This window comes from Camelus ferus, chromosome 11, assembly GCF_009834535.1.
Source record: "Camelus ferus isolate YT-003-E chromosome 11, BCGSAC_Cfer_1.0, whole genome shotgun sequence".
Taxonomy (NCBI): Eukaryota; Metazoa; Chordata; class Mammalia; order Artiodactyla; family Camelidae; genus Camelus; species Camelus ferus.
This window is the reverse complement of record NC_045706.1, coordinates 70,302,631-70,317,832: the sequence shown is the minus strand read 5'-3', so window position 1 is coordinate 70,317,832 and position 15,202 is coordinate 70,302,631. Positions and strand designations below refer to the sequence as shown.

Sequence of the window (15,202 nt, the reverse complement as noted above, 5' to 3'; positions counted from 1 at the left end):
AGTTATACAAACAGGCAACTAGATAAATTCTGGTGAAAGTAACAAATATTCAAAACAGCACTTCCTAATTATTTTTTTTACTAAATTTTACTGTTTTCTACACCCTTCATGTTACTTATGTCTGTCACACTGTCAGGTGGAAATCCTCTAGAACAGTGGCTACTTAAAGCTCTCCCCGACTCCATGGTCGGTGAGGTCATACTGGCAGCTTGAAGTCTGCCAGGGTGGGAGTACGTATAACACAGAAACTGGCAAGTGCTGTAAGTCAGAGCTCTCCCATAGGCAGACATTTACCAGCGTGCTCTTGGCAGGATCCCTAAGTGAACTTACCTGGTTTGTGTGTTTGTCTGTCTTTCCTTAAGGGAACATAAGCTCCCTCAGCACACGTTCCTGGTCCACCTCGTCCATGCTGCATGCTTAGCCTGTAGACCAGTGCCTGGTACGTCTGGGGCTCTCAGTAACTGTCTGTTGAATGAGTGCGTCCACCAGAGCAGTTGAAAGGGAGGCTGCAGGAGAGGCCTGTGTAACTAGCAATAAGAAGAGGCCTGCTGTGCAAAGTCAGACAGGGAGAACAAGCAGCGGGGGAAGAGCTCTTCCCTGAATCTTCTTCCTGGGACTTCTCTTTGTATTGTGCCTGGGTGAGTAGCCGTGTACATACATTTACTTTATGCTGGTGAATACTCCAGCATGGCATAGGAAATGCCACTTACGAGCAGTAACACTCCACCCTGGCTGCGTGCAGGCATCACTTAGAGTACTTCCCGTAACACTTCTGATACCAGGTACCACTCACAGACCAAATTAATTAAGAATCTTTAGAGGGGGCCTGGGCATCAGTTTTTTTTTAAACAGTGCAACCTAGGTTAAAACCCACTGGATTAGACGTTGGGTTAGACCAGACTGGGCGAAGTTTGAGCTCTCGCCTGTGCGTGTTGGAGAGCTGTTATCAGCAGGGCTGTGCAAGTGGCTTCCTTCTGTCATTTATTTTTCCTTCTACAAACAATGATGAGTACAAAATGAAAACACAAAAATGTGTGAGACACCTTACCGACCCAGGCAAGCAGCTCACAGTTTTGTAGGGGAGACACCAAATGCAAGTTTAATGATGTATTCTAGATGAAAATGTATTGAGGGTTCCCTAAAGACTCACAGGAGATGGCCAGTTCCCTCTGGTTCAGGGGAGGCCCTGGAAAGGGTCCACGGGGGAGTGAACAGCAGCTGTGGTTGATGGCTAAGTGTTTTCCAGGGCAGCCGTGGGGAAGGGCCATTTGTAAGTGCCCTGTCTCAGTAACTGGTACCACTGTGCCCCTGGTCCCTCGCACATATCCCCACCCGCACCACAGTGCCAAGTGTATAAGGTGCTCAGATGTTTGATAATGCAAGCTGTTCTTAGAGGTGACTTGAGCAAAGATGTGGGAGCCGTGCAATGCCATGGCTTGTTTGGGGAACTGCAGGCCTCCACAGAGCTGAGCCATACGCTAAGAAGTGTGCGCTCGATCCTACAGTTAACAGAGGACCGTGGAAGGGCGGACGATGATCGTGTCTGGCAGGCTTTTCAAACTTTATGTACCTGCTGCTCTCCCTTACAGGTTCTTGTTCCTAGGAGTTCCTCTCCCCTCCCTTTCTTCTTTTCTCCCCTTCCTCTCTTTCTCTCCCCACCACAGCCCTCCACACAGCCTCCCCAACTGGTTCTCATCCTTTTCTCTTCCCACAAATCGGAAGCCTCTAACAGCTCTTTTGTCCCTAAAATTACATCACTTATAATGGCAGTTTGTGGCATTCTGCCAAGTATATTCTGAGCCTGTATATCTTATGCTGTCACTTTATTATTGAGAAATGTGGAATTCAAGGTTCTTCAGCCTTAAAAGCAAGAGTATGTGATATGTTACAATGACTGCAGTTTTACACCAGAATTGCAACAGTTTGAAGATTTTTTCCCAGTATATTTATGTGTGTGGGAATAAAAAGGTTCATGTTTGCAGATTTCCCATGTTTTACATGTTACCCTTTTAAACTCTTCGTAAGTGCTCTTTGCTTCTGTTTCTGTTCTCATTTGCCTAATGGTCTCAGTTTAACATCCTGTATTTTATTACCTTAACGTTCATTCATTCAGTTATTGATCAATTATGCTATATTCCAAACACAGCTAGATGTTGGAAATACAAAGAGGACACGAACTGTCCTATCCCCAAGGTAACTGCATTTTGGTAGGGAGACAGGCATGCAAACGATTTCGTGTTACAGGATACACATGGTAACGGTGGACATAGAAGGTCAAGAAATCCTAATGAGGAAGGCAGAGTAATTCCATCCAGGGACTCGGAGCGCTTTCACAGAAGAGTAATGCCTAAGCAAGGACGCTAGAGGGACAGAAGGGCTTCCAGGCAGAGACAGACATGTGCAAAGGCCCAGTGGACTGTGTTGGGGAAACGCAGATCACTGTCTGTGGAGTGGACCGTGAGTGTGGTGGGAAGGAAAGGCCAGGTCATAGAGGTTCTCACAGGACGCCAGAAGTCACTGAAGTCTTATTCTTAAGCAGAGAACAATTTGGTCAGAATTGTTTTGGAAAGAGCACGTGGTGGCATGGAAGACTGATTCAGAGGGGCAAAGCATAGGCAAGGAGACCGGTGACAGGCTGCTGTGACAAAGAGCAGAGGCTGGATGTGTGCATGGGGAGTAGGCGGGGTGGACTCTTAGCTGCCGTGTTAGCAGTCTTGAATCGATTGGATGTGCAGGGTGAGGGCTAGAAGTCTAGAATGATGTAAATAAATAGGGATGTAGATGGCATGGAGGTTATGGGTTGAGATTTCAGGAAAATAATCAGGTTGTAGGATTGTGCAGCGGGGAAGTGAGTTCAGTTTTGGAAGGGGCCAAATGGGAGAAGAGAACAGGGCAAGAGATTCAGAAGCGTATCTATTTGAAACCAGTTGAGTAGGTGAGCGTGGGTTAAAAACAAAGTAGGAAACTGTCAGATAGTTGTAGGCGGGGAGAGGAGGCATGCCTGACAATGATGTCACACTGCGGGAGGCCTGGGAGGATGAGGACCAGAAAGAGGCGGAGTTAATGATTAAATTTGAAAAAAATAGTAGTGTTTGTTCTGCTTTGTTATAATATCAATGAATGAAAAATAGTCCAAACGTCCAACATGAAAAATAATATCGTGGTGGAAACTTAAATAATACGGAGTGTTTATAACATCGGGTGAAGAAAGCCAGCTGGCAAATCAGAATGTACCAGTGGTGGGGGAGGGGACATGGCCACGGGCAGAGAAAAAGACAGTCCCTGACATGGGCTCTGGCTCACTGGGTGACAGGTGGTTTTAATTTTGTTCTTTGTGCTTTACTGCATCTTCTGAACTTTTATAATGAACATGTATCACTTTGGTAATTCGAAAAAAAATATGTTAAGAAATTAGGGAACATACAGGTGATTGTATGCAGCCCCTAAAATATTTTAAAACAGTATTAAATATAGGGAAGTACTCATAATACAGTTGAAAAAGCAAGATAAACTATATTTGGTATGGTCCATGTTTTAAATTTTAAAATATGTATTTTTATATCTATGAAGCAGAGAAAATAAGGAAGCTAGTAAATGTTAAGAGGAGTTAATCCTGGGGTGTAAAATTGTGGGCAGTTTATCTTTGCTTGTACGTTTCCACGTTTCCAGATCTTCCATAACTGACACGCTGGGTCCTATAGATAGGGTGGTGGCTGCAACAGGGTCTGTGAAACGAGAAGTCTTGAGCTTGAGCCATGTCTCTGCCCTTTGCGAGCCGCGGGACCTTGGCTGAGTCATTTCACTTCTCTGCCTGGGTTTCCCCAGTGTGAAACAGGGTAGCGAGGACAACTACCTCATTGGCTTGTTGTGAGGATTGTCCTTTTAAGAAGTAACAATTCAGAGGTCATTGGTAGCCTGATGACTAGCAGTGCCAGGGTCTGGCTGGGTAGAAGCTGAGGGCTGAAAGGAGACGAGAAAGTAATAGGGCAAACGCAGACTGCTCCTGGTGGCTTACACGGGAGCCCTTCTGTTCGAGTTGGCAGCCACGTACTTTTATGTGATTTGACGTAATTTTGAGTTTCTAGTATATGCTTTGGTTTAATTTTTCAAGCTAAGCAAAAGAGGCAGAAGAAACAAGTTTATCAGTATGATTGAGGAGACTGTAAAATTGGTTGGGTTACCCTAGAGCTTAATGTCGCGCTTCTGCTGTCTCTGTTAACTCTCCCAAAGCGGCCCTGGATTTATGAAGATAACAATCAGAAACATAATAATCAAATATTATGATAATTCAGTATCAATTCACTGATCCTAATAAGAGCTACATTTCTTTTTCTTACTGTGTGAAAATCTAACATCCGAACACTGCGCCTGTTCATGTCATAGAATAACAATTTTGGCCCAGATGAAAACCTTACCAGTGTAGTCCCTGATCTGTCCTAACTTATTTTACAGTGTGTGCATGACTTTCTTTCCTTTGTCTTATCCACAGAAGGAGCTCAAAAAGTGGGATGAGTTTGAAGATATTTTGGAGGAGAGGAGGCATGTCAGTGACCTGAAATTTGCAATGAAATGCTACACGCCTCTCGTCTATAATGGGATTACTCCCTGCAAGCCGAGTGATATTAAACGTAGTGTTCTCAATTCTGAAGAGGTTCGTTATGTCATTAAACAGGTAAGTGGCTCCCTCTTCACTTGTTCAATGTCAGCAAGTTCTTTGTCTTCTTGATTCTGTGAACTTGTTCTGCCATTTTTAATGTATCTTGTTAGATTTTGCTGTATGTGCACATTCATCAAATGTTTACTGTTCCCGTAATGTGTGTCAGCCTCTTTGCTAGACATTGTGTCTCACAGTGAGCGAGCTGAACCGAGCTCTTGACCTCTGAAGTATATAGTCTAATAGAGAATGGCAGGTGTGCAGGTACGGTGAAACCTGATACAAGACGTGCTAGTGGGAGGCCAGGGTACAAGGGGCACTAATTAGTTACAAGGGTGACTGTTTTGTCAGAGAAGTGCTTTTTAAAATAAGGCCTGAAAGATGTGTAGGGCTGTTCCAGGGGAAGTGGGTGAAGAGTGTTCCCAGCAGAGCAAATAACTTCTTCCCTGCGGTTTTCAAACCTCAGTGCACGTTAAAATTATTCAAGGAGCTTTTCAGAATCCCTGTGCCTGGGTCTCACCCTCATACCAATTCAATCAGAGCGTCAGGGGGAGGAGCCAGGGATCAGGAGTTTTTTTAAAAGCCCAGGAAGTTCCAAAGTATAGCTTGGGAAGCGCCAGCTCATTTTAAGGAGTCAAGAGCATGTATGTTCATGGTACTGAAGGTGGTTCAGTGGGACCAGACCGCAGAGAGCAAAGAAGGGTTGATGACAAGAACTGAGACCGGAGGGTCGGCAGGGGCCACATTGTGAAGGGCCCTGTGAACCACGTAAAGGAGGGAGTTCATCCTCCGTGCAGTGCAGAGCCGCTGAAAGGTTCCAGTTGGAGTGTGGTGTGATCAGTTTATGTTTTAGAAGCGCTGTTCTGCTGGAAGTGGGGCAGGAAACCTGTGTCTGACACTCTTGCAGTAAGTCCCTTTGTGGGATCATAGCTGCCAGGACCCGTAAGTGGTTACAGCAACAGAAATAGATGTAAGAAATAACCAGTTGGGGGAATGGAGCGAACGGGAGAGAGAGTCAAGGCTGGTAGAGCCAGTCACTGAGATAGGGACTGGGACGAGGGCTTGGGGAGAAGCTGGGTTCTGTTTTGGACATCATCATTTGAAGTCATCAACATAGAATTGTTTGCTGGGCATAATCAGAGCTTCCTTTCCTGATGGCGGGCTCTCCGTGTCGCATGGTCCGGGTGCTCCCAGGCCGTGAGGGTTACCTGTGGAGATTCTGCTGCTTTGACTTTTACCTGGAGATCAGGTTCATGGCCTTGAGGAAATTCTTTATTGTCTTTATTATTTACTGTCTGTTTGCTTCTGATTCAGAATATGACCTATGCTCTTAACCCTTCTGTTTTGATCTCCCTTAGAGAAACTATTTGTCTTCTCTCTCGGGCCTATTGCGTAAGTGAACCTTCCTTATCAGTAAGGAGCTAAAGATGGTGGTCCTCAGTCCTGGCTCCTTGTTCGAATCACCTGGAGAACTTTTCAAAACGTTGACTGTTGTTATTGTTATTATTATTATGACAATGTAAACGCTGTAAAGGCGAGAATTTTTACCTGCTTATATTCCTGGTGCACATAGTATGTATTCAATAAATAGTTCTTGAATTAATGAATGAAAAAAGATACTTTGGTCCTGTCCACGGAGATTCTGATTTAGTTGGTCTGCATTAGGACCCAGGCAGTTCTCTCTCTCTTTCTTTTTTTTTTCCTAAGTTCCCCAGGTAATTCTAATGCACTCCCAGGTTAAGTATGACTGACTTAAGCCGGTGTTTTTCAAACTTAGCTGTGCTGCTGAGGAAAATTAAACAATCTAGGCAGATTGGAATTGTTATGAATTCTTGATTATACAACACAATCGGGCCCTGTGTGTGACCCAGTAATCCTTTGTTTCCCTGCTGAATGCTCTCCTTTTCTCCAGGACAGCAGTTTTAGTTGCCCCATTCTCCTTGAACCTCCTCCCCTTTCTCTCAACAGATGGCTTTCCGTCCTGCTCCACGGAGCAAATTCAAACCATCATGTGAGAGCTCTCTCAGCCTCCGGTGGTCAGGCCCCTAACTTACCTGCATCCACTAGCCCTCATTTTCTTCTGCCCTCCTGTTAAAGTGGAAGAGGGATCCTCTTCTGTCCTGGCTTAATCCCACCCTGCTCCTTTGCCCTGAGTTCCGCCTCCTTCCTCCTCCTCAGGGACTTGGCTCCATTGTCCGTCCCCTCAGAGGTCTCGGCATCTTCCTCTCCACTGGCTCTCTGCCCTCGGCATTTAACACACTTACTTCTCTTCCAGCTTAAGTAGACGTGGACCACATTCCTTCCGTACTTACCACCCATCTCTTCCTTTCCCGCTTGTACTCTGCCCTTTGAAGAAGCTGGCTGTGTTCTCTGTTCTCTAAGTAGGCTTGTCACCCTACTTTCTCACCCTCCGTGGACCACTCAGCTCGCCGGAATCGGATTTCCAACCCGCTGGAACAGTGCTTCCCAAGGTTGTGAACGACTTCCTTCCTTCCGGCTGAGTCGCCCTCGTTCAGACCCTGGACAGCTTGGGGCTCTCTCTCTCCTTTCTTTCCGTGACCCCGCGCGCCCGCTGACCCACCGCACCTTTCTGATTATTCCTCAGTTGTCTCAATGGGCTTCTCCTCCTCAGCCTGTCTCTTTAGATGCTGCCGCTCCTCAAGGTTTTGTTCCAGCCCCGTCCTCCGCTCACTCACTGGGCAGTTTTGTTTATTGCCAGGATTTTAAGTACCTTCCTTATGCTGATAACTCTGCCTTATAATATTATTCTATAATAATGATGTATTATTATAAATTAATAATCGGTAATAATGTAGTAAATAATACAGATGATTAGTATCCATGGCTTCAGCCCAGGTCTCTTCTGAGTTTCACACGTATATTTTTTATATGTCTACCTGCATATCCACTTGGAAATTCCAAAAGCACCTCATATTCAGGATGTCGAGGTCCAGCTCTTTAATCCTTCCACCCCAGCCTGTACCGTGTGCACCCCCCCACCCAGATTTCCGTGTCTCCAGGAATGCTCCCCCATAGAATCCGGATCCCATCTTCAGCTTCTTGCTTCCCTTTCATGCGCCGTCCGTCACCCAGAGTGCTCATCTGTTCTCCTAAAATAGCTCTGGTCTGTTTCTTTCCATCTCTGCTGCCACTTCTCTGACTCAGGCTGTCTTTATCTCACAGAATGGGACAGCAGCCATCCAAGTGGCCCAGGAAAGATATGATTACTTCTGCATTTAAGACACCACTCAGGTTTGTAATGTGGAGACTAGACTGAAGGGGGACCAGATCGGGGACAAGGAGTTAGAACACCTTTGCTTATCTGAGGTTTCCAGGAGGATGGGTCGGCGGGGACACACATATCTGCTGGACAAATGAGAAGCCCAGTTGCACAGAATAAGCGGTCAGGTCATTCTCCGCCTCCCTGCTTTCCTTCAGCGCCTTGGAGAAGGCCTGGCTTCTGATCAGAGCCCCCTTCTCACCGGTGTTCTTCCTCTGTCCCGTTCCCTCCAGGCCCCAGGGGTCTCGTCTTTCCTGCTCCTCCACTTTCGCCCCCGGCTCACGTTGGCACAGACACTTCCTACCTGGAGGAAGGTCCCCTCTTGGCCGCATTTCTTTCTTTGTAACACCCCCCTTCTCTCTTCCCCTCTTGATCCTGGCTCCTCAGAGGCCTAGGCTGCCCTCTTCACATCCCAGTTTCAGAAGACTGCTGAAGCCCACCCAGTCAGGGTCCCTGTGGCCCTGCAAGCGAGCCAGTCCCAAGGAGCCTTGATCAGCCATTGCTGTGTCACTGCTGCTGGACACACTCCTTCTTCAGGCTCCCTCTTACCTTGACGTCTGTGGCGTCGCACGCACACTTCTCCTCCGCAGCTTCCTGTCGGTCTCTGTTACAGGTTCCTCCATCTGCCGTGTGAGTGTTTCTCACGACGGACTCTGCAGCCTTTTCATCTTCCTCTCTGCGCTCCCCTGGCCGCTGTGTCTGGTCTCATCGTTCCCATTTTCATCTCCACGGCGATGACACCCAAACAGTGTGTCTCGCCGTGGCCAGATTGTTGGGGTTCAGACTTTCACCTCCAACAGTCCTGCTCCTTGCTGGACATCTGTTTTATGTGTCTCACAAACACGTGAACATCAGTGTATCTGCCTTCTCAGCCCCCGCACTGTACCGCCTTCTGTCCCTGGTCTGAATTCCCTGTCTCAGAGGATGGCCCCACCAGCCATTGTCTCCTAAAACAAAACTGAGCATCCCTGCACATCACTCAGCCCTTTCCCTTCTCTTCAGCACCTGTGACTCCCTTTGTTTGGGTCTTTTCCATCTCTGGCCTGAACTTTTTTTCCCCCAAATAATAAATAATGTTTTTTTTAATTGAAGTATAGTTGATTTACAATATTGTGTTAGTTTCAGGTGTACAGCACAGTGATTATACATACATACATAGACACGTGTATATATACATATATATATATGTTTGTGCAAAGTGATCATACATACATGTCTATCTATATCCTTTTTTTTCTATTCTTTTCCATTATAGGTTCTTAGAATAAATAATGTTTTGTTTGAATTCTCCAATTTCCCTACAAGGTATATGTATTACTTTTATTTTTTTATTACTTTTATAATCAGGGGAAGAAATCAATTTTTTAAAAAATTGAAGTATAATTAATTTACAATGTTGTGTTAGTTTTTGGTGCACAGCACAGTGATTCTGTTTATTATTCTATGTATGTGTGTGTCTGTGTATGTGTATGATTTTAAAGGTAGTTCCCTGTATTGTACAGTAGGACTTTGTTTGGCCTGAACTATTTTGATAGTTTTCAAATAGCAGCCCCTTTCCTAGCCCTGTTTCCTGAATCCGGCCTCCCACCAGTCCCTTGACTCCTCTGTTTTCCCTTTGTCTGCTCCTGCCCTGTCTTCCTACCTCGTCTTTGTTTAGATTATCTGCGTGACTGTCTCACCAGCATCCTTAGTTCTCTTGCCCCCTAGTCTGCCTTCCAGACAGCCCAGAGGAAAAAGCCCAGGATCTGTGCCAGGGCGCCTCTGTGTTCTCATCTCCAGGGTCCCGACAGCTCCTGGGAGGACTGGCAGAGGTGTGCAGACCGGTGGTCTCCAGGCTCGGGGTCCCTCCTTACATCAGTCCCTTCCCTTCCCCTCAGCTCTGCCAGACCTTCATGCTGCCTAAGCTCTTACTAGACTCTACCCTTCTTGCCACTAGCAAAGCATCATTTATTTTCCAATGGGATAATGAAAAATATTAGAAATTATCTTCCTCAAATTCCTGTTCCGTATCTTCAGATGTACCTGTATCTACACCCATCTCCACGTGTGCTTTTTCGTCCAGGCTCAGGGAGGAGGTGTCTGTTCTGTTGGTCAAGACGAATCACACGGCTGTGACTTGACGCCAGCCACCCTTCCCAGCCTCTCCTGAGACCTCTGGCAGGAAACCTCTCCCTGTCTCTGTCACCAGCCTTTCTTTCTCTGGCTTCTTCTTCCCTTTAGTCTATAAACAGGTCCAAGGCCACTGAACTGCACACTTGAAAATTGTTAAAATGGTAGATTTTATTTTATGCATATTTATCTTAATTTTAAAAAAACAAGACGATGATAAAAAGACAAAAAACAGGCCCAAGGCTTCTCCAACTCGGAAAAGCATTTTTGCTTTTACTGTTGTATCCTCCCTCTTCTCAGACTGCTCAGGTATCCGTTCTACAGCTGTGGCCTTTACCTCCGCGTCTCCTGTTGCTTCCATCTTCAGTCTGTTTATATTCAAATGGGCCTTCTTCTGACCGTATCACTGACCTTTCTTGCAACATCGCTGTTTCAGATGACCTCTGAGTGAGGTAAGGGAGCACAGGTGAAGAGGAAGTTCTTAATCCTAGTCCCATACTCTGGGGCCTGTGGAAGGGACCCTCAAAAGATAAGATGCGGAGTTAGGAGAGTACAATCATGCAGCCTGTGTGAAGGAGCCAAATGCCACTGAATTGTTTACTTTGAAGTGTCAGTTTTCATGTTATTAGAAAAGAGAAGATAATTCTTCACTACCTGTAATTGGGGAGGTTGGGGCTGCAGTGTCCATCCTCATCACAAAGCAGAGGTCCCTCCTTTGGGGAGGAGTGTTGTTTGTCACTCGATGCCACTCTTTCTCAGGGTGCTTGTTTGGGGGAAGTTACAAGGGCCAAATTAGGCTTCCTTGCGGACAGAAGCTGTGCCTTGTTCACCTCCAGGCGCTGGGCGGTCCCGGCACGCAGCCCGCACCCTGTTCTCTGTGCAGAGAGACATGCCATGTGAATAAAGACCGTTCCGTTGTGAGATCACTGATTTGATAGCTGGGGGATTTCTGTACCAGCGTCTTGTATATTTGTTGGCGTCTGAATGGCTATTTCAGGAGAACCTTGTATTTTTACCTTGTATGTTACCGTGCGATAGCACTGAGCAAGCAGGCGAAGTGCTGGAAGAACCCAGTGACAGGGAGCCCTGAATACATAGCCTCGGACCCTAGGTTGTGAGCAGCAACTTACTTTGGGGAATTTGGATGTTAATGTACCAGCACATCACACGGGAAGGTGAGGTGGTTTCTTTCGTTTCAGCTGCCATCCAGGAAAGCAAATTCTCTTTGAATTTCTAGTCTTTCAACTTGTCTAAATAGGATCATTGACCCACTTTTGTTATTTTTGAAAATAAATCATACCAATTTAAATTTAGAAAGATCATTTTTGAGCTACATAATTTGGAACTGGTTATACTGGCTCGGGTAGAAAGAATCCTGACTTCTTTTTTTCAGACATTTATCCCTGCTCTCCCTCTTCCTTTTAGCTTTCCAGGGAATCCCTTCAGTCTGTCGACGTCCTCCGAGAGGAAGCCTGTGAGATCTTGGATGAAATGAGCCACAAACTGCGTCTGGGAGCCATTCGGTTTTTCGCCTTTGCCCTGAGCAAAATATTTAAACAAATTTTCTCGAAAGTGTGCGTAAATGAGGAAGGTATTCAGAAAGTGAGTATTGCTCGTCAAAAAACAACGTCTTTTTCAGTCCCTCCCAGTTCAGTCAACGCACTTTGCCCTGGGGGAGCAGCCCTCACCGTCAGGCGTGGCTGGCCCCTCTATGCAGGGTTTTCTGTCACCCTCAGACCCGCAGACTTCCGCCGAACTCGCTTCGTCAGTTATTTACAGACTGTATAGACTTCACAGACTAGCTGATGTCAGATGTCACAGAGTTACAGAAGCAACACAGAGTTTCTGCATATGCTTCCCTGAGATTCCCCTACGTTTTCTTTTTCCTCTCCTCACACATCTTTTGGGAGTGTTTTTAAACAAGGACATTCTCTTATGGCGTAACTGTCAGAATAAGCAACTTAACACTGCTCCAGTGCTGGTGATACAGATCTCTCTCACGTCTCACTGGGGGCCCAGCTGTGGCTGGTGCAGCAGAAGAAAACCCTGCACTGTGCGTTCGTTCAGCATCCCTCTCTCTCCAGACCCTCTTAATCTAGAACAATTCCTTAGTCTTGGCTTGTGTCTCCTGATACGACTTTTGAAGAAAACAGACCAGTTATTTTCCAGTGCCCACTGATTGGCATTTGAGGGATGTTTTCTCAGTTAGGCTCAGTGTGTGTCCTTCTCTGTGAGTCAGACCAGGAGCATGTGGCATCTGTCTGTCCGTTCGGTGATGGTGCTGTTCGCCAGGTGTCTCCGCTGTAGAGTTCCTCTCTGTCCCTTTGTGATGAATAAGGACCTGGGAAGAGGGGCTTTAGGAATGCTCAGTGTCTTGTTTTTCATCCAACCTTCTCCCACTAGTTTTTACACCCACTGGTGATTTTCGCTTGAAGCCGTTATCACTCTAACGATTGCCAAGTGGTGATTTTTCTTATTCCATCCCTCCTGTCATCTAATAGTTTACTTTTTTCTGAAAGGAGGCGCTTTCCCTATGGAGGTTATTTTTATTCATTTATGGTTTTTATACCTTTTTCCTCTTCTTAGGAAGCTCTTTCCTTCATTGGCCTTCTTCCTCCTGCTTTTTAATGCTTTGGGGTTTTTTTGGGTTTTTTTTTTTATTTTTTGGGGGTGGGGAAGTAATTAGGTTTGTTTGTTAATTTATTTATTTAATGTTTTTTGATGGAGGTGCGGAGAACTGAACCCAGGACCTTGGGCTTACTAGGCCTACAGCCTACCACTGGGCCATACCCTCCCCTCTCACTGCTTTGTGTCCAGTCAGCCATTTACTTTACTCGCAAGGCCACCTTCTTTGTCCTCCTGTGACTGGATCACTGACCCCCTGTCTGGATCCCTGTCAGAGAATGTGTGGCACCGTGCTGAGGCCAGGGAGTGTTGCTGGCCATGTCTTCGCGGGTCACAGACTGTTGCCTCAGTTGGTTACCTATTTAGATTTCAGAAAAACAGAGCACATCGATACAGGGAGTACTCGTGAGGCTGAGAGCCTGAGGAATGCATTGGGAAGCTCAGACGCATCTTCCCAGCTCCGTGGCGCCCGCTGCCCGGCAGTCAGTCCAGGGCATCAACAGCGAAATAGTGCACCTTTCATTCGTCCTCACAATTCCTAGTTTCTCTCTCCAGAAGTTTCATTCTCTCTTCCTACAAACAGCCAGTCCAGGGCAGCGGTTAACAGTTGACCTTTTAACTCAGACTGACTTGAGATCCATGCCCAGCTCCACCATTTATTAGAGACATGTCCTTGTCACAGACGAGGGAGCTAAGGCCTCGGCCTAACGTACAGATACGTGGCATTAAACAGCACGTGTGAGATGTTTAACGGGGCTCAGTGATCATGGCCATTATTACTGTGGCCTGTAGAACGGATGGTTTTGCTGTCCTTGCACAGTGGGAGACTGTTTAACTAGAACTCTGAAATAAGTTCTGCGTACGGGTTGGGGGAGCAGAAACATTAGTGTTCCCTCTACCTGTACACATGCTTCTGCTTTCTGATGTAAGACACAATGTTAATAATATGAAAGCTGAAGTTGCTCGATGTGTGATGTCTGTTTTAAAGCTGCAGCGAGCCATCCAGGAGCACCCCGTGGTTCTGCTGCCCAGTCATCGAAGTTACATTGACTTTCTGATGCTGTCTTTCCTTTTATACAACTATGACTTACCGGTGCCGGTCATAGCAGCGGGAATGGGTATGCATTTGTTTTCTTTCCTTTTTTTGGTTTTTTTTTTTAATTATAAAAATCAAAGTGTTCACTGGAATGATTTTAACAATACCAGGTATTGGAAGAAAGTGATGAAAACGGCCTCCCCCTTCCTCCTTGCCATAGCAGCGATTAGTAGTTTGGGTTAAGTCCCCCCGTAACGTGCCTTACCGTGCACGCCCAGACACAGGCGAACGTGGATGCACAGAGGTGTTTGGTTTAGGCTGAAAGATGAGATTATTCGACCTATACATATTGCTTGTTTTTTTTTAACTTGATAGAATGTTGGTGGCTATCTATAGATAGTAAATAATAAATAGATAATAAATAGACCTAACATTCTTTTTACGTATTTTTTAATTGCAGTAAAATACACAAACATAAAATTTATCATCTTAACCATTTTAAGTGCACAATTCAGTGGCATTTCCATCTGTGTAGACTGTGAAGAAGTTATTTGAATGTTAGGGAAAATGGGAAGGGGGACTGTTTGAAGCTGACGGCGGAGCTGTGGGGGTGCCCAAGGCTGCCCCCCGGTGGGCACCTGCCCACAGAGCCCCTTCTCTTCCATAATTCTGTTCGATGTCTCTTCTCAAGATCAGGGGTGTCTCACAGACGTGAAATCGGTCTTAATAGAATTTGAGTTGAGATATTCATGGAAAGTTTCAAGATCTGCAAATAAATGTTAACCGTTCTTTCCTGCGTAGACTTCCTGGGGATGAAGATGGTGGGCGAGCTGCTGCGGATGTCGGGCGCCTTTTTCATGCGGCGCACGTTTGGTGGCAACAAACTCTACTGGGCTGTGTTCTCCGAATATGTAAAAACTATGTTACGGGTAAATGCAAATAATTACCAAGTACTTTCAAACTGTATTTTCTTTCCATTGAAGTTTGCTCTGAGATCTTGTTCAAATCCTTGACTTCTGGACGGACGGCCTCGCTGTTTTCCCTCCCCCTCCAGGAATGTGCGTCCCCTCAGCAGTCTGTTGACTCTGTGTGGCTCTCTTGTTTAAGTTCCCCCGGGAGCAGTGTTTGGGCAGAGGGCTGGGAGGGGGCTCGGGAAGAGGAATCAAAAGAAGCGATTCTCACTCTGAGAGTAGGCAACGGGTTTTGTGTTTTGTTTTGTCTGTTTGTGTTTTCTCTTTGAAGAATGGTTATGCTCCTGTTGAATTTTTCCTCGAAGGGACAAGAAGCCGCTCCGCCAAGACACTGACCCCTAAATTCGGTAGGTGCCCCACGGGCTGAAGGGAAACTGCAAACCCAGAGGCTCCGAGTGTGGTGTCATCCTAGCTGCTAAGTAGAACTTGACACCCTTTTCTGTAAGACACGCTTTTCCTTCTAAGCGTAACTGTTTACTTAAGTTTATGGGTTTGGTATATAACGTGCGTGTTTAGGACCTTCCCAT

The 15,202-nt window shown here is 46.0% G+C and overlaps 1 protein-coding gene across 1 annotated transcript in view; it reads left to right on the top strand.

Moving 5' to 3' along the window:
- GNPAT (glyceronephosphate O-acyltransferase) overlaps positions 1–15,202 on the top strand; it is a 29,540-nt gene that overhangs the window by 3,537 nt on the left and 10,801 nt on the right. The window contains exons 2-6 of the mRNA XM_032491830.1: positions 4,490–4,672; positions 11,469–11,645; positions 13,657–13,786; positions 14,506–14,633; positions 14,947–15,022. Coding sequence (XP_032347721.1) covers positions 4,490–4,672; positions 11,469–11,645; positions 13,657–13,786; positions 14,506–14,633; positions 14,947–15,022 — 694 coding nt within the window. The remainder of the gene's footprint in view (positions 1–4,489; positions 4,673–11,468; positions 11,646–13,656; positions 13,787–14,505; positions 14,634–14,946; positions 15,023–15,202) is intronic.